Consider the following 22,897-nt stretch of genomic DNA (forward strand, 5'->3'; position numbering starts at 1 on the left):
GAGATCGGCGTTGAGTTTGAATTTCGGAAACCGGATACCTGAGGTCGTATAAACGCGTAATTGATGACAAATGAATGAGACAAGTTAAACTCTATAACCGCCTGATCAGGCCACTATCCAATGATTGCAACCCGTGAAAAGTGCCGTCTCTATATAACAAGTCTCGCATTCCTTGCATCTGCGACCGTAGCTTGGCGCATGTTCTAGGAGCCGAGGCATCGACAAGGGTAGACCAACTCTATTCGGGGTGATTCAACCCCGCGCGTCCCGAACCTCCGTCCTTATATTCTGCGCGTCTGCGCCGCTTCTTCTCTCTTTTTCAACAAACATAATCATTGAATTTTAAATCATGGCTTCTCAAGAGAAACAACCCGTCATCATCGTCGGCGCTGGCCTGGCTGGCCTTGTCGCTGCTTTTGAACTCTCAGAGCGTAAAGTCCCTGTTCTATTGGTCGATCAAGAAAATGAAAACAACATCGGCGGACAAGCTTTTTGGTCGCTTGGTGGTTTGTTTATGGTCGACTCTTCGTATCAGCGAAGAATGGGGATTAAAGACTCGAAGGAGCTGGCGTACAGAGATTGGATGGGCTCGGCGAGATTTGATCGTGAAAAGGAGGATTACTGGCCTCGTAAGTGGGCCAAGGCCTTTGTGGACTTTGCCGCCGACGAGATGGAGGATTATGTCAGGGCGAGAGGCCTTGGCTTCTTGATGAATGTCGGATGGGCTGAGAGAGGTGATGGCACTGCAGATGGCCATGGAAATTCCGTCCCAAGATTCCATGTCAGTTGGGGCACAGGACCGGAGGTCGTCAAGATCTTTGCAGACCCTGTGAAGAAAGCTGCAGAGAATGGCATCGTCTCCTTCAAGTTCAGACACAGAGTTGATGAGCTGATCATCGACGACAACGGGCGTGCTGTTGGAGTACGAGGCACAATTCTGGAAGATGATGATGCTGCCCGTGGCGTCAAGTCGAACCGGGTCGAAAAAGACAAGTTTGAAATTTACGGCTCAGCAGTTGTCGTTTCTTCAGGCGGCATTGGAGGAAATGTCGATGCCGTCAAGGCTGCATGGCCTGTCGAGAGGTTAGGTCCCAAAGTCCCTGAGACCTTTGTCATTGGTGTTCCTCATCATGTCGATGGACGCATGATCGGCATATCCGAAGAGGCCGGTGCCAACGTCATCAACCGCGACCGAATGTGGCATTACACCGAAGGTCTTCAGAACTGGAACCCTATCTGGCCAGACCATGGTATCAGAGTCCTCCCTGCCCCTTCATCTCTCTGGCTGGATGCAACTGGCAAACGACTGCCACCATTCCTCTATCCTGGTTCCGATACTCTTGCGACGTTGAAGTATATCTGCAGCACAGGATATGACTACACCTGGTTCATCCTCGACCAGAGCATCATTGCCCGCGAATTTGCCCTCTCTGGCTCAGAGCAGAATCCCGATGTGACTAATAAGAGCATCTGGTTGCTTCTCACTCGAATCTTTGGCAAGAAAGGCACCGTCCCCGTCCAGAACTTTCAAAAGCACGGCAAGGACTTTGTTGTCCGCGATAACCTGGAAGATCTAGTAGTCGGTATGAACGAGCTCGCCAAGAAGCGCAATGGTCCACTGCTGGAGTTCGACGCTATCAAAGAGGTCATCGAAACAAGAGACGGCCAGTTCAACAACCCATACTCCAAGGACGCTCAAGCAATGCTTATCAACAACGCGCGAACATACTGGGCTGATCGCCGAAGCCGAGTTGCTCCACCCCATAGACTTCTTGATAAGGCTCATGGACCTTTGATTGCTGTGCAGATGAACATTCTCACGCGCAAGACATTGGGTGGTATTGAGACGAATCTGGATAGCAAAGTCATGCGAGCAGACGGTACACCATTCCCTGGATTATACGCAGCTGGTGAAGTTGCAGGCTTTGGTGGTGGAGGCGTTCATGGGTACAATTCTCTTGAAGGAACGTTTGTTGGAGGATGTATCTTCTCGGGACGTGCTGCTGGAAGGGCTCTTGCTCGTGAGATCTTGGGCGAGAATGATTCAGATGGAGGAGAGCTGAAGAAGGTGAACTCTCACCTCTGAGCTGGCGATCAGGAAGGTCTTCTTTGTTTTGGCTTGATTTTAGCGCATTTTCTAAGTAGAGATACGTTTGATGCTGATATAGGATCAGTATGAGTATGACACGACATTCCTTTTGTTGCCAAGACAGTTGTCCCGATACACACACGCCGTGAGACCAGCGTTTCATTCATCTGCAAGTAACAGAACAGCTGTCATCATGCTGTAAGAATTTTATCTGTAGATGTAACCCGACCACATGTACGTATCTGAGTCATCATTACTATTCAAATCATTTAGAACCGCATATTGGACTTCAGAGAGCACCAAAATTTCATTTTTTGGACACTTCAGGGTAGTCAACATCCGAGTCCATGGCTGAAACAACATCGGCCGGCATGGCCCTACCCGAAGCCAAACCTCGGAGTGACGCTTGAACCCATGGATATCCATGGCTAGGGCTGACTGGTTACAGGGATCATTGGGCGTCTAAGCTCCAGCTTCGGCCTGGCTAGCTTGGATCGCGTGGCTTGGTGAAATTGTCCCTCAACGGCGGTGACTGTTTGTTTCTGTACAATACGGTTGATTTGAAGCTTTATACGTAAATATAGGCTTAATTACAGTATCAAATGTATCTATATAGTGATACTGGTCAGTGGCGCAACTCATTGATCCGAAAACTCTCCCCGGTCGGGTATCTCAACATATCCGTGCTATCGCCACTAACTCAACTTCAATTTCCCGTCGGTGCAGCCTCAGCCGGACTCTCTTATAAATCCGCTCCTAATCCACGCCATGGAATTAATTTTGGTATCAGAAGGATCCGAGCTAGTGGTCTCGAGTGTAAGAAAGCGGAACTCCTGTCTATAATCTCACCGTCTCACTGGACAACACCCCGGCCCCCAAAATTTCCCCTTCAACGCTAAGACAGGGATCTTCGCCCATCGGGGCTGAGTGATGAAACAGAGACTGAACTGAGTAACTGAGCGTGGTGGTGTCTCTCGCTCTACTGCTTTTTCTCTTCTCTGCTTTTATCATCTTGGTCTGCTGATGACTGAGTGACCAACAGAAAACTCGTGATAGCCTCTTGTTAAGGATCGCGAGCCTGAAAAGTTCCGATATTCCTTGAGAGAAGCTCTATAACGATATGATGATCGCCTTCCTACCCTTCACCGTCCTTCTGGGCAGCTTTGCCGCCAGAGCTGCTGCTGACACCAGTTTTATCACCCCTGGAGGATCTGGTTCGTCGGGATGGAAGAACAACCCAACATACGATGTCGATGATAGCATGAATGTGGAATGGAATACGGACCTTGAAGAGACCAATCTATTGCTCTGGCAGGACTATCCCCAGGCGGGCGGCGGTACTCAGTTCTTCGTCCAGCTCAAAGGTAACCACGCACGCGTAGACTATTCGAGGTCCCTGTCGACTAACATCTGATGCCTAGAAAACACAACATCAACGAGTTTTATCTGGACAGTCAACTTTGGCGGTTTCTCTACAGAAGTTGGTGACAACCGCGACGCTGTTTTCCATTACTCCCTCTTTAAGTCTGGCACAAACGACATCGTCGCCAACTCAGCTGCGTTCAACGTCACTGTCCCCAAAGACGAGACAACATCCGCCTCTCTTGCTTCAACAACCGCCCTCCCAAGCCCTTCATCGACCGGTGCCCTCTCTGAGACGACAACGACCGACGCTGCGACCGAGACAACAACAGACACTTCCTCAGGCAAAGATGATGGCGGCCTCTCCACTGGTGCTGTGGCTGGCGTGGCGGTCGGCGCGACCATTGGAGGTATTGCCCTACTCGCCGGTGTAGGCTTTCTTCTCTGGCGAAATTTCCGTAAGGGCAAAGGTGCTACAGCTGGAGGATACGCGCCGCCCAGTGAGATGCCTGTTGGTGCGCAGAACCAGCCTGTGCATGAGTACTACAAACCTCCCACGCAACAGGCACCCGCTGAGATGGCTGGTCAGCCTTGGGTTCACCCATCACAGAACGGATACCAGGGACCCGGTGGTATTCACGAGGCGCCTTAGTTCATGCATGAGATGGATGTAGAGGGGGGCAGTGTATAGCCTGGGTGCAAAAAGGTTTCAAGTTGCTGTATAGCAAAGCATGGAGTTGATTGGTTCAGCCGGTTATATATTTCTTAATTACCCATTTCGACACCAAGAATTTATTTAACAATACCCTTACTTCACTGAACTAACGAGTGTGACATGAAAGTAACCTTCGACATGATATTTCACTCGGAAGTGAAGCATCAACACCAAATTACCCAAAATAGCATAAACCTAGTTCCCTTCAACTTTCGTCTCCAGGTCCTTGGCGAGTCTCTTCTCCCTCTCCCTAACATCATCTGTCAAACTATCCCCAAAGTCATCCAACTCAGCAATCTTCCTGACCGTAACCTCACCCTCCTTGAAAGGAATTTTCTTCGCCCAACTAACGGCTTCCTCGCCGTCTTTGGTCTTGAGAACCCACCAGCCACAAATGTGACCTTCTTTCACAACATCAAAAGGCCCCTTGGTGACCTGTGCAGGACCACCCATGGAGTATGTAACACGGTAGCCATCTTTGGTTGGACTGAGGCCATCGGCTGAGAGAAGAACGCCGGCTGCGTGAAGCTCTTCGTTAAAGGTGGTCATTTCCTCAAAGATCTCGGGCCCAGCGGAAGTTGGGTTTTCAGCTTCTGGAGAAGCTTTGATTAGGATCATATATCGAGGCATGGTATGTGCTGGAAAGTATGAGATTTGAAAGCTGATGAAAAATTACAGAAACGAGGTTCTTTGAGATGCAGATTCAAATGGGAGCACGCCCGTCTTTGTACGAGTTTCAGCCCTTCCCATAAGACGTGGTAAGCTGAGGCGCTTTTGGACCAAGACTATTGGCGAGACTTCGTCCATAGTCACCATTGCGGTGACTCGAAGTTAAAAACATAGGACTATACCAAGCTCAGTGGCGTTCACGATCCAATGACAACAAAGCAATGACCTGTTGCTGCCTGTTGCGAGGAAGAAGCGGAAGAATGATAGTAATTGCAAGATAAGCAAGTTTCTTGCTGGACGAGAGCTCGGTGAGTTTCTTTTATCCGTAATGGCACTCATGAAAATGTTCCGCAAGCTATGGGACCTTTCTTCACGGGCATCGTGAAGTATGGGGTATGATACTAAAACGCCACAGACGTGTTAGGCTTCGTACTTCGTATACCGATAAGCAAACCAACAAAATTTTCTTTATTATAATTCTCAAATTATCAAAAAATCTAACACTCAGCTTTCATGAGTTCTTGTGTACGTGATGCTGTATGCCTTGACAGTCATGATGGCATGCTGTTGGACATCGGTTGAACTTTCACCAGCTAAGATACAGTATACATGACATAGCCAATCCAGTTGAAATGTTGCTTCATAACATTGGTTCAAGATGAGCTTTTTGCAGCACTCGTAGTTTAATGTTCTAGTACACTTTGGTGGACCGTGGTAGACTTATGCCGTATATACTGTATCCTGCATCTCACAAACCATGATTCTGATATTGGCACTAACATCATAAAGTGGTCTGTATCGAGAAACTCGTATCTGTTGTATGAAGAAAAGAAAAAAAATCGTGTAATCTTTCCTCGCATCATTCAGCTCCTAATGACGTGCTTGGCTGAAGTTCAGATAATGGGTCGACATGTCGATTTGTGTGGGCATGGTAAACCAAGATAGGAAGCTGGAGCGATTATCCTTGATAAATCACTCCACACAACGTGGGACCCGTTGGCTTTAAATGAATAGGATGCGATGTCGACATTTTCTTTTGGTCAGATCAAAGATATAAATATTACACCCCACCAACAGGTTACCATGACGGCTACTTTTCATGCTAAATCGCTTGCTCACTTGTTGAACTATGGCAGATGACAAGGCCATTGAGCCATCTCCCATTGGGGCTGATGAACCAGATTCTTCTGACAACTCGGTCAAAAATACCCATTCCGATGTAAACGACATATCAAAGCATGACCATCATGTTCACAAAGACGGGGCAGATGCTGCCCTTGACTTGTTGAATGAAACGGGCGGAATCAGTCAACCTTTCGATGCCAAAGCCAGCAAACGACTCATCCGCCGCATCGATACTCACATCATGCCTCTCATTTGTACCGTCTACTTCTTGCAGTACATCGACAAGACTGCAGTTTCTTACGCAAGTGTTACCGGCATCCAACAATCAACTGGTCTCAAGGGGAATGAGTTCAACTGGGTCGCTTCGATTTTCTTCTTCGGCCAACTCGGCTTTCAGTTCCCTACTGTTCGTCTTCTTCAAGTTTTCCCTCTTGCCAAGTACGTGTCAGTCAACGTTACACTATGGGGTGTGACTCTCGCTTGTATGGCTGCATGCCATAATTTCAGCGGTCTCCTGGCTTGTCGATTCTTTTTGGGTGCCCTGGAAGCTGCTATTGTTCCAGCGTGGGTCCTTTTCACATCCCAATGGTACACTAAAGAAGAGCAAGCTTTTCGAGTCGGTATCTGGTTCTCAGTCTGCGGTGCGGCTCAGATGTTTGGTGGATATTTTGCTTACGGTGTTGCAACGCATGTTGGCAAAGATCCAGATGCTGCCTTGAAAGGATGGCAAGTTATCTTTCTCGTTCTTGGCCTTCTCACTGTTGTGGTCGGAATCAGTTTCTGGTTCATCATGCCAGATTCTCCTGCCGTTGCTGGGTTCCTGGCCAAAGAGAAGAAAGCCATGCATCTTGAGCGTATTCGAGGAAATGTGCAGGGCATTGGTACGCAGACGTTCAAGTGGGCTCATGTCAAGGAGGCTTTGACTGATAGCATGACTTGGCTATATGCCTTCTGGGTCTTTGCTGCCAACATTCCTAACTCTATTGCTACCAGTTTCGGAAATATTCTTGTTAAAGGTATGGGATATACTAACGAGGAATCTCTGTTACTGGTCACTCCCCTCGGAGCTTGGGAGATAGTCTTCCTAATCGGCCTGACTTACGGAGCTATGAAGACAAGACAACGGTTGTTCTTTTGTATAGCTGGTCACATTCCTGCCATCATCGGAGCCATCTTGATGGCAACCACAGAAAAGGTTCCCGCCCTCATTGGATATTACACAACTGGAGGCATTCCCATTGGCTGGACTACTATTCTCGGACTACAAAGCTCAAACGTGGCTGGCTCTACCAAGAAAATCACCGTCTCATGTATCGGAACTATCGCATATACTGTTGGAAACATCATCTCACCTCACACATTTCAAGCTCGTGATGGGCCACGATATCTTCCCGCCAAGATCTCCATCTGCATCATTTACTTCCTTTGCACTATTGACTTGCTAGTCATGAGATGGGTCTTTGATCGAAGGAACAAGAAGAGAGATGCTGAGAAGGCTGCGCTAGGCGATCAGTACAGAGTCGAGGAGAACCACGAGTTTCTGGATCTGACGGATCTGGAGAACAAAGAGTTCCGCTACGAGCTGTAGAACAATGCTACCAAAATCAGAAACTTTTGGACAAGACTTTATGAGTCTACCTCTAATGTAATCCTCATGTAGCTCGAAGGCAACGAGACATTATGTAGTCTATTCATCAGCATAACATAAAAGTAAGGGGACCATGCTATCATATTCTGCAGCCTATGGACTTAAGTAAGTCGAGTTGCAGGGCTATCTCCAGCAATTTCATGACTTGGCTGTGCCTGAACGTTGGAAAATCTTGCTACTGGCATTTTTAATTCTGTTGATCCTTTTGAGACTACTTTTAGGCATATCTACTGCGGAATCTTGTGCTCACTTGCAGGCACGCCAGCAGCCCACCTATACTTGGAAGCAGCATGCTCATTAAGAGGATACTTCTGTCCAGGAAGTCCATAGAAGTTCTCTCGGTAGCTGCCACCAGGTACTGCGTAATCGTCCCAGAAGAGACCCCTTGATCGAAGTTCAGGGAGTAGCAGTTCGATGATATCTTTGAAGGTACCAGGGAAAAGAACATATCCCTCCTCATAGTTAGTAAGGCCCCATGATTAGAGGTTTATGAACTTACAAAGTTGAACCCATCGACGTCTGCCTCATCAATCCAGACTTGCAGGCTGTCGGCTACCTGGGAGGGTGTACCAACGAATAGAGGTCCATTGCCTCCGAGGCTGACATGCTCGGCGACAGTATGCTTCGTCCACTTTGAGTTTGCGGGTGAGAACTTGGCATAGCCTTCTACAGTTGATCTGAAGAACCATATGAGTTGAGGCACTTCGGGATTATGATGACGAAACTTACCTGACAGCGTTACTCTCAACCTGTCGAAGCTCCTCATCATCACCGTACTGGTTCAAGTCCATACCAGTCCATCCGCCGAACAACGACAGAGCGCCTTCAGTCGAAGCATACTTCTTCGCTTCGTTATACTTAGCCAGAGCTTCCTCCTCAGTCTTACCAAGAATGGGGGTGACAAGAGCGAGGACCTTGATGTTGTTTGGATCTCGGCCAAACTGTTCCTTCGCAACTTGTCGGATCTCTGCAATGTTCTTCTTACACACTGCAGGTGCATGCGCAGAAGTAAAGATAGCCTCAGCATGCTGAGCTGCAAATGCTTTACCTGGCTTGCTGGCTCCTGCTTGAAGAAGCAGGGGTGTTCGCTGCGGGCTGGGGTCCACGACGTGAGGACCGGGAACGTTGAAGTATTTGCCGTTATGGTCGATTTGACGAACAAGGGCGGGATCCGTGTAGATACCTCGCTCACGGTCTAGCCTGACAGCGTCGTCACGCCAGGATGAGTTAAAGAGCTTGTACATGACTTCCATGTATTCTTCGGCCTGCGCGTAGCGTTCATCGTGCTGACTGTCATCAGAAGCTGGATGACTAATTCGAGGAGATCACTTACAGCGAGTTGAACTGGATGACCAAGGTTGCGAGCGGCTGAGTCTAGGTAACCAGTAACAATCTGTAAATCTTATTAGTGGTGACCGTGAAACGAGACTCGACGTTCTTACGTTCCAGCCCAAACTGTTGAGAGAGTTAGCTTGATTTCACAGTGTATTAAAGGAGACTTGCCGGCCCTTGGTGAGGTGATCGACTGTAGATAACCGTCGAGCCAGATGATATGGCTGCTCATAAGTAACAGAAACAGTGGCACCAAATCCAATATTTTTCGTCGCAGCAGCCATGGCAGGAATAACGGCCAATGGCTCTGTGAGAGGCCATTGAGCTCCAGAGATGATAGCAGGTTCCAAGGACTTCTTGTAAACATCGTAGCCTCCTATCTCAGTTGTCAGAACTCTGAAAGCTACCCCTCATAACCCAAGTCACTTACCCAGCACATCAGCGATAAAGATGCCATGGAATTTGGCGTCTTCTAGCAATTTGGCTAGTTCAACCCAGTGCTCAGTGTCCTTGAATCTCCAAGACTCATCCTCAGGGTGTCTCCATAATCCTGGGGATTGATGACCACTGCCTAAAGTCTTATCAGTATATGTTGTATGACTGGGATGAGGGGCACTTACACATCATGACAAAGGCATTGACGATAAGGCTTTTCTTCTTGCCCTGCTGGGCCGTTTGATCTTGGGAAGCCATGACGTTGACTGTAGAAAATGGAAGTGATCTGATTGGATTATGCCTGACTTCGTTGTTTAGGTGGTGATGTACTTGTCCCCAGCTTATTCTTCTTTTAAGACACTCCGGATATCGGTGCCGATACAGGACTTCCAGACGACTATTGCGTGATTGTTAGGCTCATGACTGAATATGCAAGTGATAGCTCTAGACAGGGTATTCTTAGGCTATAGATATGAGACCTTGGCGTGTAGGAGTGTTTTGGTGGTCTAACCGATGGCGCAATCATCACTGAGTCTTGCTCATATGAAATGCCGATCAACCCCTCAATTTCGATACGATAAACTCGGGGAACTTCCACAAATGGGTAAAATATTGAGAATTTCTATCAGGGTTGTTTTATTGATTGTTTCTAGCTCGGAAGTTTCATGTCAAGATACCGAGTTGTCGGGAGTGGCATATCACGCCCACGTGGGCTACACACGTTGAAGGTTGCAGAGGCGCAGAGTCTGTGCTCTTCTGAGACATCAAATATTCTAGAAGGAGTTGATCATGAGATTCTCATTTTACGGTTCAGGACCTTGAAATGGTGATTCGGGGCTTGATGTCGCTTGCTTTTTATCATCTATCAACAAACATAAAAAAGATGCACAGCTTCAACAACTTTCATATAAATATTCTAGATTTAATATCTATAAAATCTCCAAGTTCACGACACTCTTGAGCCATTCCCTCTCTGATACCTCCGAAGAGTCCATGAATAAGCCCGTCACTGTCTAGTGCTTCTTGATATCACTGTCGTCGCCGGAGTTGGACCCATAGGTCTGACTATCAACCTCCTGGATGGGGCTCTCAAGAGAAGCAGCAGGACGAGAACCGAAATCCTTGAGAACCAACCAAGCAGGGAAGATAGAAAGACCCCAAAGTGCGAAGTTGAAGTAAACGCCACCGACCTCAGCGAAGAGAGGCAAGGAAGTAATGCCGTAGCTGACAGCTTGCCAGGCGGATTCAGTACCTCGGAGGAGGGCAGAGAACCGAATGATCTCGTCTTGAGTGTCGGCGAGATGATGAATAACGAAGTAGCTAGGGAATCATTAGATCATGGCCAGATTACGTACGTTCATGGTTACTCACAGGAAGAGGTAGTTTAGCTGGAATGACAATGTGAGTAACAAGAAGATGGCGAATGAATGGCCGAATCCCGAATCAACCCAATCGTAGGTTGGCCTTGTCTCACGGAACCTGGTAACCAAGACTGTGACCCAGATCCAACAAGCGCCTTGGAGAGTAGCAAGAAAGGCGAAAGAAGATCTGGTACGGAATCGTAGAGAAACCTTGGTACGGTCGAGCCAAACCTATGGAGATACTGTCAGCAACAGATACATAATGGGCGGTTGACAGACTTACACCCAGAACATTACCAGCGGTGACGGCAACGATGCCGCCCAAGAAAGATCCAAGAGCACGGGATCGAACAGTAAACCATACTGCATCAGTTAGTATTATGTGTGAAGTTAGACCGGGGAGTCTTACAGGAAAGGTAAGTGAAGAATACGGCTTCCGCAAACACAGCCTGTCCGATGAACAGAACAACCAGAAGGAACTTCTTCGTGAAGAAGAGCCTGGCCGTCTCCTTCAGCTCGAAGCTAGGAAGCTTGTCAATCTCCAACTTGACCGTGACGCCATCTTTCCTTTGAACCTGATGCGGCTTGCTGAGCAACAGAGCAACGAAAGGACCAACAGCTTGGAGAGCAATGAAGATGAGGTAAACAGTGTAAGAGACCTTTCCAGCCTCGTTGCGGTCGGCATTTAGACCAAGATTGATGGCACCACCGAGGATCTGACCAGATAGACGGTAGGTAAGCCAGTAACCTAGAGCTTTACCACGGTTCCAAGGCTCAGGATATGCGATGGCGATAGCGGCCTCGGCCATCCAGAAGACACCAGCTGAGATACCACAGAGAGCAGCACCGACGAGAACGAGCCATTCTGTTCCGAAGCGGTTGTTGGTGTAAAGGCCTGCTGCATAAGGTGCATATCCAAGACTAACCCTCATCAGCAGTGTTCACGAGTTGTTCATGTGGGTAGACTCACGTTCCAAAGATCAGAGCACCCTTGATGCCGATATATCGAACCAGAGTACTCGAGAAGTAACAAGACACCACCATGAGACAGAATGTCAAGGCATTGGCAGCGTTGATGAGCTTAGGCGAAGCTGCACCACCGGCACCAAGCGAGTTCATGGCTACCCAGATACCCGGGGCAGACAAGTTACACAAGCCAAGAACCGTGATGTTGAAGAATGTGGAACGATACCACTTGACTGTGCAGTGTTAGTAGACGACGTGCATATCGGGAGTGAGTTCTTACCTGGAAGAAGCTGATGCTTGGGAGGAGCAGCGACCTCACTGTCCGCATGTCGATTTTCCACCATCGTCATCTTGTCTTGTCCGAATGATCCTGTATGAACTGGGGAAAGTTGAGACAGAAGAGAAAGCTTGATGGCTGTCAGAATCTTTAGCGAGACGCGGCTGTGGTATTTTCTGTAGAAGTAGGTACGAGATCAACATTTATATTTCCCTTCCCATCATGAAACCACCGTCCACCACGATAGCACCAGCACGCAATCCAATCCTTGACCGCACCTACAGCTCAACTGCCGAAGTCCCAGCCCTTTGGGCATTAACTCATCTAGCGCAAAACGTATATCTGTGGCGGCATTGCGTTTACCAGATTCTCGATATGTATCCGGTTCGAGACTCAAAAGCTTTCTTCGCTAGCATAGTCTCGTCCTTTGGCTTGTCCTCGGTTACGCTTCAAGTATCACTATGCGTACGTGGAGGCAGGATCTGAGATCAACTCCCCGTGAAAGATGGCCCCATCAACGAAGCTAATGCAAGGATGTTTAGCGGCTCCGATGCTTTAGTGTAGTCGTGATAGATTAGACGGGCTCTCCACGTGGAGGTGCGGGCGAGGCACGCGATTACGTGCGTGGGACCATGTCATGACGAGATCTCGCCCAAAAGCTCATCTTCACTTTATGTACGTATTGTCAAATCTACTAGACTAACTGTCTATGGAATGCTCCACCACTTCTCGTGAATATCCCGCAAATCGATCTTATCTGGCCTCTGAAGATACGGCGTTTGGTCAGCCTCTATGTCCGTCTCTCTCTTGGTCCATCCGTTGCCCAAGTAGTGCGCGAAGCGGTTCTTAGAGTCGCCGATATACTTGTACTCCCAATCTTCCCATCTAGGTTCCTGTCGCACAAATGTGATATGTCCTGCGCTTCCTGGCCAGAGCCCGTGAATTCTAGCACCAGGTCTGCCACCATTGTACCATGAGCTGCATTTATCCGTGAGAACTGTCTTTGCGAAAAAGGCATCCGAGTACTCCACAAAGTCGTCCGCTGCTTGTTTGGACGGGCTCAGAGACTTGATGCCCTGGTGCGAGACTTTGCGCAGGATCTTGGCGAAGTATGTCAATTGAGTCTCGACGCTGTGAGGGACTGTTCCCGATGGCCCTGTTGCTTGCGGTCCATGGACGAAGAGAAGGTTAGGGAAACCAGGTGTTCCAAGTCCAAAGTATGTGTAAGGATATCCATATGTTCCATCAGCCTTCCACAGATTGCTGAGCTCCTGTCCATGAGCGCGAATGGGGAATGCTGGAACCATGTCAACGTTTGCGCCGGTCGCGCAAATGACAGCATCGACATCTCTCTGCTTGCCATCCTCAGTCTCAATACCCGTCTCCGTAAAGCGCTTAATTCGAGTACGGATGTAATCCACGTTATCTTCAGTAACAGCTTCAAGATAACCGGGCCCCGGTGTCAGACGTCGACAATTTGGCGAGAAGTCTGGTACGATGTGCTCCAGAAGTTCCGGCTTCTTCACCAGTCGCTTCTTCATGATGTCAATGAACGCTTCGCGGAGCTTCTGGTTAGACTCGCTGTTTCGAAAGAACGAGTCAAATCGAGTCCAGTATAAGCTCTCGAGGTCCTTTCGGAAAGCCAAGTATGCGTCAGGGTCATCTGCCCATTTCTTCTTCTCCTCTTCAGTATATGGCTGGGCCTCAATCTTTCGCTCTTCGCCAGCCCAAGATGCAGCAATCCATGTCTTGTTACGAGCATAATGATCAAGTCGCCTGACAATGGGTTGGAGATTTGCTGTCACTTGGATACCGCTCGCTCCATTGCCAATGACAGCGACCGTCTTGTCCTTGGGGTCAAAATCCGTGCTCCAATTGGAGGCATGGCGAAGATGTCCTTTGTATTCCGATATTCCAGGATAATCGGGTAATTTCCAGTCATTGAACCGGCCGATACTGGTCAAGATGAATTCGTTCTTCTCGACCGTCTCTTCGCCCGTCTTCACGTTCCGCAGCTTCGTGATCCAGACACCCTCTTCATCGTCCCAGGTTGTACCCTCGACTCTGGTATCGAGCTTGACATATTTGTAGACGTCAAACTTTCGCGCGACGGATTGCCAATATTCTCGGATCTCGTGGCCGGGTGCGTACTTGTCCGACCAGTCTGTCTTGGGCGCGAACGTGCTTTGGTAGACGTGCGATGCAATATCGCATCTTACGCCGGGGTAAACGTTCTCAAACCATGTTCCTGCCTACATGGTTGTCAGCTATATCAATCTTCAAGAAATCTGACGATTTGACGTACCAAATCGGCGTTCTTTTCGTAGATGGTAAGCTTGATGCCAGGGACTTTGGCTGGTAGAAGAATGCCTGCTGTGATTCCAGCCAGGCCAGCGCCAATGACACCAACTCTTAGCGGGCGTGGCTCGTCAACGAATCTGTCGACCAATTTCAGGCGAGGGTTGTAATAAGGCGATGTCTCGTCTACGTCTGGCCCATCTCGTACGGCTGTTGATGCGCCGTCCTCGGTCTGGGTAATTGGGGTTGACTTCTCAGCCGGTACACTCTCTAAAGCGACGCTCGACAAGTTTGACTCTCTGTTGTTGAAGCCATTGATTGCGCCGTTAATTACTGCTGCGGTAGCCATCGTTAATTCACGGGAATATCGTGCTCGGGAATGATGGTGAACGTCCAGGCGGCAGGACTGGGATACTCAATACCTTGAGCTATTCTTCTATCCTTATCGCATCTTCACCACGAGCACGTTAGCTAGCTCTTCAGTTACATCATGTCGTAATCTAATCATTATGCATGGCCATTCGCTGTCGCAACTCCCGTTCCTCTTTCACCATATTGCGTCTTTGTTAGTCTCAATCACGCTTGGGCCCCACGCTCTTACACCATCGAGGCCCTGCCACTCCGGCATGAGACCCTGAAATCGCGATCCAATCAACTTCGAAGCAATTAATTACCGTCGCTTCCGATATGCGGAGTGAACTCGAAGTAACATCCGAGGTTGGAAGGTTTGCTCCTGTAGGCCATCATCGCCTCACTTGGTTGTCGCAGGTTCCAAAGGTGCGCAAAAATGCAAGACCTTGGCTCTTCACTTACATCGCCCCAAGCCTTGCTCTTGGTTCACTCATACATATGGAATTTAGTAGCTCTGTTGTCTATCAAAGTATTTGAGACTAGTCCGTTATGCCACTGCATCCCTTCAGTTGACACTCATCGCATCTAATCCATGTTCGACCTCAAAACAATACTTACCTCATGTTCTATCTAGTAATTCCGCCCCCATAATCCTACTTGTCGAGTACAAATTGCTCCCCAGTCCACCCATAAGTTCGGTTAAGTCTCCGCCCATGGCGTCTAGCAATGACAAAGGGTACTTTATTATGTGGATGAGGCTCATGAAAATGAATACTCCCGCTAGCTTCGAGAGTATGTGGCGAGAATTGCCAAACAGACCCATATAGCTTCTCGGCAGCAAGTCCGGCTGAAGTTAAGGCATGCAAAAAGTCGTTCCATGCAACTTCACCGGGGGTAGAAGTGACATCTGGATCGTAAAAGAGAATGCGGAATATCTTGAGTGCTCATCGGTCGACCTTGAATACCGGCTTTGGACCCTCAAGTGCGACCTCGGCCATCGCTTCAGCTGGGGCTTCAACGGTATCTGTTAACTGGATTGTAGTTCCTCTTGTCTTTAGGTTCGCTTTGGCTGGCTTCACTGAAAGAAGTTATGATGCCTTAGTGTCTCGATCGTCACTGGTGCCAAAGAAAAAGGTCGACAAGGGTTGCTCAATGTCGAGGACTTTCTTCTTCTCTTTCGTGGGCTCAACCCATTCGGGTGTCCGCTGCAAAACACGGGGACTTTTGAGGAGACCCATGAGGATACTTTCGTTCATGTTCTTTGTCCGCTCGTAGAGATACCGGTCTGCTCTGGCCCAGAAAGAATTTAGATTCGACTCTGCTCGCCGCATCATCTCAACGTTCTCCTTATTCCTGCGTCGGTGCTCCGGATATGTAAACTTCACCAGCTTATTTTCGACAAATGGGAGAAGATCAGGCGAGGAAGTACTTTCAAGAGCTTCGTGGATTTGTCGCAAAATGCCAAGCCTGGCTTCGATAACCTCTGTCGACCAATCCATAGAATCATCGTCAACCTCGGCACTGAAACCTCGATTCCACGGCTCAAACCGCTCCAGCGCATGCAAAGCCTGGATGATTATAGTTAAGTCACCCATCATGACACGGGCAGTTGGTGACAGTAAGTCGCGAATTGTCTTGTCCCTTTCCGTCTGAAGTTCTAGATCATTCATGACCATATTCATTGTAAAGATATCAGGAACCACGTCCTGGTCGTCATCAAGCAGGCCCCTCGAATCATATAGATGCCGGAGCACGTGCATGAGCAAAAATTGCTCATTATATGTCATAGGCCTATCCCTGTCCTCGGAATGAAAGCGCCAAAGGATAATAGCGGCTCGGAACAGGGGCGAACGCTTGATCAAGAGCTCAAGCTTTGGCAGAAACACAGCCTCTCTCATAGTAAGGGGGAAAGAAAGAAAATGGCGAATCTGGTCATTGTATTCGTCGGGCAGTTTCTCGGTAGGGTTTATGACGCTCGCATAATTCTTTTGCAGTTCACACAGGCGTTTGGTAATTCGATGAGCTTCAGTGAACACCTCAATCATTGTGTATGCATTAGCCAGAACCTGACCAATGCCTGCTCCCCATTTGTCTTTATACTCTCTTGTATCGCCGATGAGTTGCACATGATCGTACATGTCACTGACCTGTTCGGCAAAGTAATTGGGATCCTTGCGCATCGTCCATACGTGGTCCTCCGCAGCGGCGGTCCTAGCCGCAAATAGCTTTTCAAGATTGGCAAAATTCAGCCGAGTCGGCACGCGGTAAGGCGCTTCGAAAGTAATCTCAAGAAGGGAGGTCTGTAATTCTTCAGTCTGCGTATTCGAAGGAAGTAGGCTCGGGCTGGATAGGATACGTGTCGCTGAACAAGTTGTTCGGCTCAATGTCGTGCAGGATTCGATAACAACACTTGAAAAGGGAGTCCATCAAGCGCTCTTGTATCTCTAGAATCACCATGCCCGACGCGGTGGAGTATTGCCACACCGACCACACCTTGCCATAGATGGTGGACGTAGACCAGTCATGGTCTTTATTTGACAAATGAAGCCAAACTCCTGGGTCAGCTTCTGGGAATTTCTTCACAATCCCATAATCGTCTTGGGAAACGCCCCGGAGGACCAATTTCATGTCTTCTGTAGCGTACGGCGGTTCCACTACCATTTCGGTCAATTTTTTTTGGTTGCACGTATTGTGCATCAGTATCAAGGAACAAGGGAGGCGGGTGACGGCCTCTAGAATTGAGAAGCAAGAGGAACGGCGTGGGCTTGCCAAGAGACTCTTTGCTGATATGAGGCCACAAAATGGAATCATGTTGCCCGGCCTTAACCTCGGGGTCGGTGCCTACTAGGCCTTAAAATACCTAGCCCATAGGTATCTATAGGTATCTATATAATATAAGTAAGTGCCTATAGCTATTTAATTAAAATACTTACCTATTAATAAATACCTAATTAATATAATTATATAAAGATAAGTATTTATAAATAAGAATTAATTATAAATTAATACTTAAATAAAAATTAAGTATACTTAGGATATAAGTTAATAAAAGTTACTTATAATAATTAAATATAGTAATTACTTTAATTAATTAATAAATAAGTATCTTATAACCTTTAACTTTTAATATATTTATAAATAATTTAAAAAAAAGCTTTAAAATAGTAATAGCTTAATTACTATTATTATTATTACTTTTATTATTACTTTAATTTTAGCTTTAATTTTAGCCTTACTTTTAGCTTTAATTTTAGCTTTACTTTTAGCTTTAATTTTAGCTTTATTTTTAGCTCTCTTTTTAATTTTAATTTTTATTTTTACTATTACTTTAATTTTTATTTTTTTTTAACTTTTTTATTTTATTAAAAATATTAACTATTTTTAAAGCTTTTAACCTTTTTTATATAAAATCTTAATTAAGTTTCTTTTAAGTAATAATATAATCCTTTTAGGCTTTTTTAACTTTATAATTTTTAATAACTTATATTTACTTTAATATATACTTTTATTTTTTAATTACTTTTTATATATAAGCTAATTTTCTATTAGCTTTTTTTTTTATTATAAAATCTTTTTATTATTTTATAATACTAAATTAAAGAAATTTTTTAATAATTAATTTATTAATTATACTTTAAAAGGATTTATTTATATTATTTATTATAATATACTAAATATAATAGTATATAACTATATCTTTTTAAAAAATAGTTTTATAGCTAATATAAATATATATAAAATAAATACTTAAAATTAATTAATATAATTAATTATTATATTAAATTACTATAAATATTTTATTTTTAAAGACTTAATATATAAAAGCTTTAATTACTTATTTTAAAGCTTTAATATAGTTAGCTATAACTTAAAAGGTAAGAAATTTTTTATTTTATAAGATTTTTTTAATAAAATAAATAAAAAAAGTATATATAATAGTAAGGTTAATACTTTATATAATAGCTATTTTATATAAAGCTTTTTAATCTTTTATAATAATATTAATATATAAAAATTTAATATAAAAAAAATAACTTACTATAACTAGCCTAAACTATCTTTAGTTTAGATTTTCTTTTTAGCTATTAGGCTTTATATATAATTATTTTTATAAGACTTTTACTAATAATAGACTTATAAAAGTATTTATTAATAAAAAGATACTTTTTAATAGCTTTAATATTAAGATTTTTAATATAAGCTATTTTAAAAAATAAAGAAATTAAAAGTAATTATTTTAAAAGATTACTATAATAAAAAAAGCTAAAAAGGTAAAAGTAAAATAAATCTTAAAAAAAAAGTATAAAGCTAGAAAAGCTAAGAATTTTAAGTTAAGTAAGGTTAATTTTTAAGTAAATTTTTAATAAAAGTAATTATTTTAATTAATTACTATAAAAGATTTACTTAAAAATATTAAAAATAAAAAAAAATACTTAAATTTACTAAGATTTAAAAAAACTTAAAATTTAAAGAGATTAAAAAGTTAGAGTTAAGTTAATATTAAAATTTAGTTTTTTAAGTAATAAATCTTAATATAGTAATTTATTATAAAAATTAAATTAATTATAAAATAGGATTTTATTAATTTATACTTAATTAAAATTAATATCTTAAATTTAAAACCTAATTTTTAATTTTAATTATAATACTAAAAATCTTAATTTTTTCTTAAACTTATTTTTATTAAACTTTTAATTTTTTAATTTTTATAATATATCTATTTCTTAGCTTTATATTATTAATTTTTATATTAAGGCTTTTATTTTTTATTTATTATAGCTTTAATTATTTTTTTTTTATTATTATTTTTAATAAATAAAATAACTAGTAAAAGCTATAATAAGAAGTTTATTATATATATAGTAATTATTTAAGCTAATTTTACTAAAATACCCTTTTAATAAGGTATTATATAAGTAAAAATTTAAAAAAGACTTATTAATAAATCTTTATATAAAAAAAGCTTAAGCTAAAATAGATTTACTTTTTAAAAAGTGCTATAAATATAAAAATATAAAAAAGAATTTTAACTAGTAATAAAGTTATATTAAAATTAAATTCTATTAATATATAAATTATATTACTACTAATACTATAATTAAAAAAATACTTAAAAAAGCTACTTTTAATAACTATAATATAAATTAGTAAATATATTTTATTTATTTATTTATAAAAACTAACTTTAAATAATATTAAAAGGGATAAATATTATAATCTTTTTAAAAATAAAGTATTTATAGTACTTATTATAAGGGTTAATAAAATCCCTTAAGATAATAATAATCTTTAGTAAGAAAATATTAAAAGTCTTATTAAAAAGGAAGACTTTTAAATTATAAGTATTAATAAAAAGCTTAATTAAAGTAAAAGCTAAGCTTTAGTTATATTTAAAATTAATAAAAAGATTAAATAAAAAAAGATTATAGTAAAAAAATATTATTATTTTTAATTAATATAAGCTAATTAATTAAACTAATCTTAAGATTTATATAATTTATATTAAAAAGCTAATAGTTACTATATTATACTTATTATAAGTTAAATATAATAAAATTATTAATTATTTTTAAAGTATTTAATATAAGCTTAATACTATTTAAATTAAGTTTAAAGATATTAGGTAAGTATTTATAATAATCTTTTATAATAATTAGCTACTAATAATAAAATATAAAGAATTTATACTTAAACTTTTTAATTTAAATATTTTTACTTAATTTAAATTATATATTTAATATATTATAAAACTAAAAAAGCTTAAAGCCTTAAAGCTTTTTAATTTATTTTTTTAACTATCTTAAGATAATTAAGCTTTTATTTAAAAACCCTTTAATAAGCTTTAAGGTTTAAGTAAATATAAAGATATTTTTCTTTTTAAATTCCTTTTAGCTAAAAAGTAATAGTAAAATAATATTATATTAAAATATTATAAATATACTAATTTAATATAGTAACCTTAATAGATTTTAAGTTTTTTATTAATAAAGTTAATAAATATAATAAAAAACTTATTAATATTTTTATTAAATAAGTAAGCTATTTATATTTAAAAAGATTTATTAAATCTATTACTAGTAAAGGTATATATTTACTATATAAGATTACCTTTTTAAGTTCCTTTCCTTTTAGGATAATATCTCTTTATAGTAGATTAGCTTAAGAAATAAAGTATTTTAGTATTTTAAAAGTATTAATTATTTTATATTTTAGTTTTTTATTAAAGTTAGTAAATTATTAAAGCTTATTAATATTAAACTTTAAATTACTTTTATACTTTTATAACTTTTTAAGTAAAAAGATTAAAGGAAAAATATATAGCTAAAATTAGTATAAAGAATTAGTAATTAAAGATTATTATTTATTTTTTAATAAAAATATAATTAAAAGTTAATTAAGCTAATTATTTATAGTAATTAAATAATATATTAATAACTTATTACTTTATAAATCTATTTTAAAACTTTATATTTTTATAAATTATTTTTACTAATTTTATATTAATATAATATAAAGTAATATACTTTATATAAATTATATATAGGTTTAAGCTTAATAATTATTAATAAAAGGTTTAAAAAATATTAATAATCTACTTACTTTTAAATAATATAATAATAAAGCTTTTACTTATTTCTTAAAATACTTTAATTACTATTAACTAAAATTAAAAATTAGATTTTATACTTAATTTAATTTCTTAAATAATTTATTAAAATAGTAATTATAATATAAGAAGCTATATTAAATATTAAAGTTAATAAATATTATAAAGAATTTTTATTTTTTATATTAGTATTATAAATAAAAAATAATTAATATTTTATATATTATTATATTTTAATTACTATTATATATAACTTTAAAGCTTTTATTTCTTTTAAATAATATATTTTCTTTTTAACTTTTTTTATTATTTTTTAATTTTACTTAATAGCTTTATATTAAATTATTATAATTTTTTACTAAAATATAAAGTAAATCTTAAAATATAAAAGCTTAATTATATAATTAATTAAAATTATAATATTTATAAATTAATTAATAAATAAATATAGTTATTAAAATATTAATAAAATATATACCTTAAGATTTATTTAAAGTTAAGTATTACTAAATAATATTTTTAAAAGTATTATATTTATAATAATATTAATTTAAATAAAAATAAAAAAAATAAAAAGAAAATTAAAATAAAAATAATTTAAAAATATAAAATTATATTTTTATAAATTTAATATAAGCTACTTATAATAACTAACTATATATAGCCTAGCTTTAAGGTAATAAAATATATTAAAATACTTAATATATTACTAAATTATTTAATATATTATTAAAGTTTATTTTTAACTTAATATAGATTTAATATATTATAATTAATATTAATTTAATATAATTATAAATTTTAGTAATTTAAATTTTTAAAAAAAGTAATAATCTTTTAAAATAATTTTTTTTTTAATTTTTTTTTTATTTCTTACTTTTTTTAAAATTATCTTTATCTCTTAAGATATCTTTATAAGACTTACTTAGCTTTAAGCTAACTATTAATTATAAACCTTTTTTTATTATTTTTAATTCTTTTACTATTAATACCTTTATTTTATAATAAAAATTAATAAAATAGTAAAAACTATATATTAATACTAATCCTAGTACTTTTTATTTACTTTAATTATTAAAGTTAAAGGCTTTAAAAATCTTTTAAAAAAAAAGAGACTTTTTTAATTAATCTTAATTTAATTAAAGTCTATAAAAAAATAATAAAAAACTTAAAATAATATATTATTTTTACTATATTATACTAATATATCTTAATATAATTAAAGTTAGTATATTAAATATATATAAGTACTTTAACTTTATTATTTATAAAAAAAGAGTACTTAAAGTAAAGTCTTTTAATAGAAATAATATAATATATTTTAACTTTACTATAAGTATATTTATAGTAATTTATTATAATAATTAAAACTAATAATCTATAGATTAGTATAGTTAAATAGTAAATTAAATCTATTTACTAGCTTATAAGGTTTATTATTAATAATTATTTATTAGCTAATATTATTATAAACCTAGTATTTTAGTAATTTATAGCTTTTATTTTACTATACTTTTAATTATTTATTAACCTAACTTTTATTAAGTAAATTTAAAAAGAATCTCTATCTTTATAAAAAATAGTTTTTTAAACTCTTTTTCTTAAAACTAAAGTCTTTTTTATATTAAATATATAGTTAATACTTTATAATAAGTTTATTAT

The 22,897-nt window shown here is 39.7% G+C and overlaps 8 protein-coding genes across 8 annotated transcripts; 3 read left to right on the forward strand and 5 right to left on the reverse strand.

The window, feature by feature from the left end:
- Positions 1-349: 349 nt before the first annotated feature.
- On the forward strand, positions 350-2,086 carry J7337_005368 (uncharacterized protein; the record flags this gene model as incomplete). Its single annotated transcript, XM_044823048.1, has 1 exon — positions 350-2,086. One exon carries the CDS (start codon positions 350-352, stop codon positions 2,084-2,086), a length of 1,737 nt encoding a protein of 578 aa, XP_044681539.1.
- Positions 2,087-3,212: 1,126 nt separating this feature from the next.
- Positions 3,213-4,103, forward strand: J7337_005369 (uncharacterized protein; the record flags this gene model as incomplete). Its single annotated transcript, XM_044823049.1, has 2 exons — positions 3,213-3,453; positions 3,511-4,103. 2 exons carry the CDS (start codon positions 3,213-3,215, stop codon positions 4,101-4,103), a joined length of 834 nt encoding a protein of 277 aa, XP_044681540.1.
- A 258-nt stretch (positions 4,104-4,361) lies between these two features.
- J7337_005370 (uncharacterized protein) lies at positions 4,362-4,796 on the reverse strand (the record flags this gene model as incomplete). Its single annotated transcript, XM_044823050.1, has 1 exon — positions 4,362-4,796. One exon carries the CDS (start codon positions 4,794-4,796, stop codon positions 4,362-4,364), a length of 435 nt encoding a protein of 144 aa, XP_044681541.1.
- Positions 4,797-6,201: 1,405 nt separating this feature from the next.
- Positions 6,202-7,548, forward strand: J7337_005371 (uncharacterized protein; the record flags this gene model as incomplete). The annotated part of the gene is made up of 1 exon (XM_044823051.1): positions 6,202-7,548. The coding sequence occupies one exon, from the start codon at positions 6,202-6,204 to the stop codon at positions 7,546-7,548; it is 1,347 nt and encodes a 448-aa protein (XP_044681542.1).
- Positions 7,549-7,835: 287 nt separating this feature from the next.
- J7337_005372 (uncharacterized protein) lies at positions 7,836-9,633 on the reverse strand (the record flags this gene model as incomplete). Its single annotated transcript, XM_044823052.1, has 7 exons — positions 7,836-8,060; positions 8,108-8,285; positions 8,338-8,894; positions 8,942-9,001; positions 9,108-9,316; positions 9,371-9,511; positions 9,561-9,633. The coding sequence occupies 7 exons, from the start codon at positions 9,631-9,633 to the stop codon at positions 7,836-7,838; spliced, it is 1,443 nt and encodes a 480-aa protein (XP_044681543.1).
- Positions 9,634-10,388: 755 nt separating this feature from the next.
- J7337_005373 (uncharacterized protein) lies at positions 10,389-12,052 on the reverse strand (the record flags this gene model as incomplete). The annotated part of the gene is made up of 6 exons (XM_044823053.1): positions 10,389-10,695; positions 10,747-10,967; positions 11,020-11,099; positions 11,146-11,657; positions 11,707-11,935; positions 11,983-12,052. The coding sequence occupies 6 exons, from the start codon at positions 12,050-12,052 to the stop codon at positions 10,389-10,391; spliced, it is 1,419 nt and encodes a 472-aa protein (XP_044681544.1).
- Positions 12,053-12,686: 634 nt separating this feature from the next.
- On the reverse strand, positions 12,687-14,626 carry J7337_005374 (uncharacterized protein; the record flags this gene model as incomplete). The annotated part of the gene is made up of 2 exons (XM_044823054.1): positions 12,687-14,231; positions 14,285-14,626. The coding sequence occupies 2 exons, from the start codon at positions 14,624-14,626 to the stop codon at positions 12,687-12,689; spliced, it is 1,887 nt and encodes a 628-aa protein (XP_044681545.1).
- A 1,090-nt stretch (positions 14,627-15,716) lies between these two features.
- J7337_005375 (uncharacterized protein) lies at positions 15,717-17,289 on the reverse strand (the record flags this gene model as incomplete). Its single annotated transcript, XM_044823055.1, has 2 exons — positions 15,717-16,971; positions 17,273-17,289. 2 exons carry the CDS (start codon positions 17,287-17,289, stop codon positions 15,717-15,719), a joined length of 1,272 nt encoding a protein of 423 aa, XP_044681546.1.
- Between the last annotated feature and the right edge of the window lie 5,608 nt (positions 17,290-22,897).

This window comes from Fusarium musae, chromosome 4 (genome assembly GCF_019915245.1).
Source record: "Fusarium musae strain F31 chromosome 4, whole genome shotgun sequence".
Taxonomy (NCBI): domain Eukaryota; kingdom Fungi; phylum Ascomycota; class Sordariomycetes; order Hypocreales; family Nectriaceae; genus Fusarium; species Fusarium musae.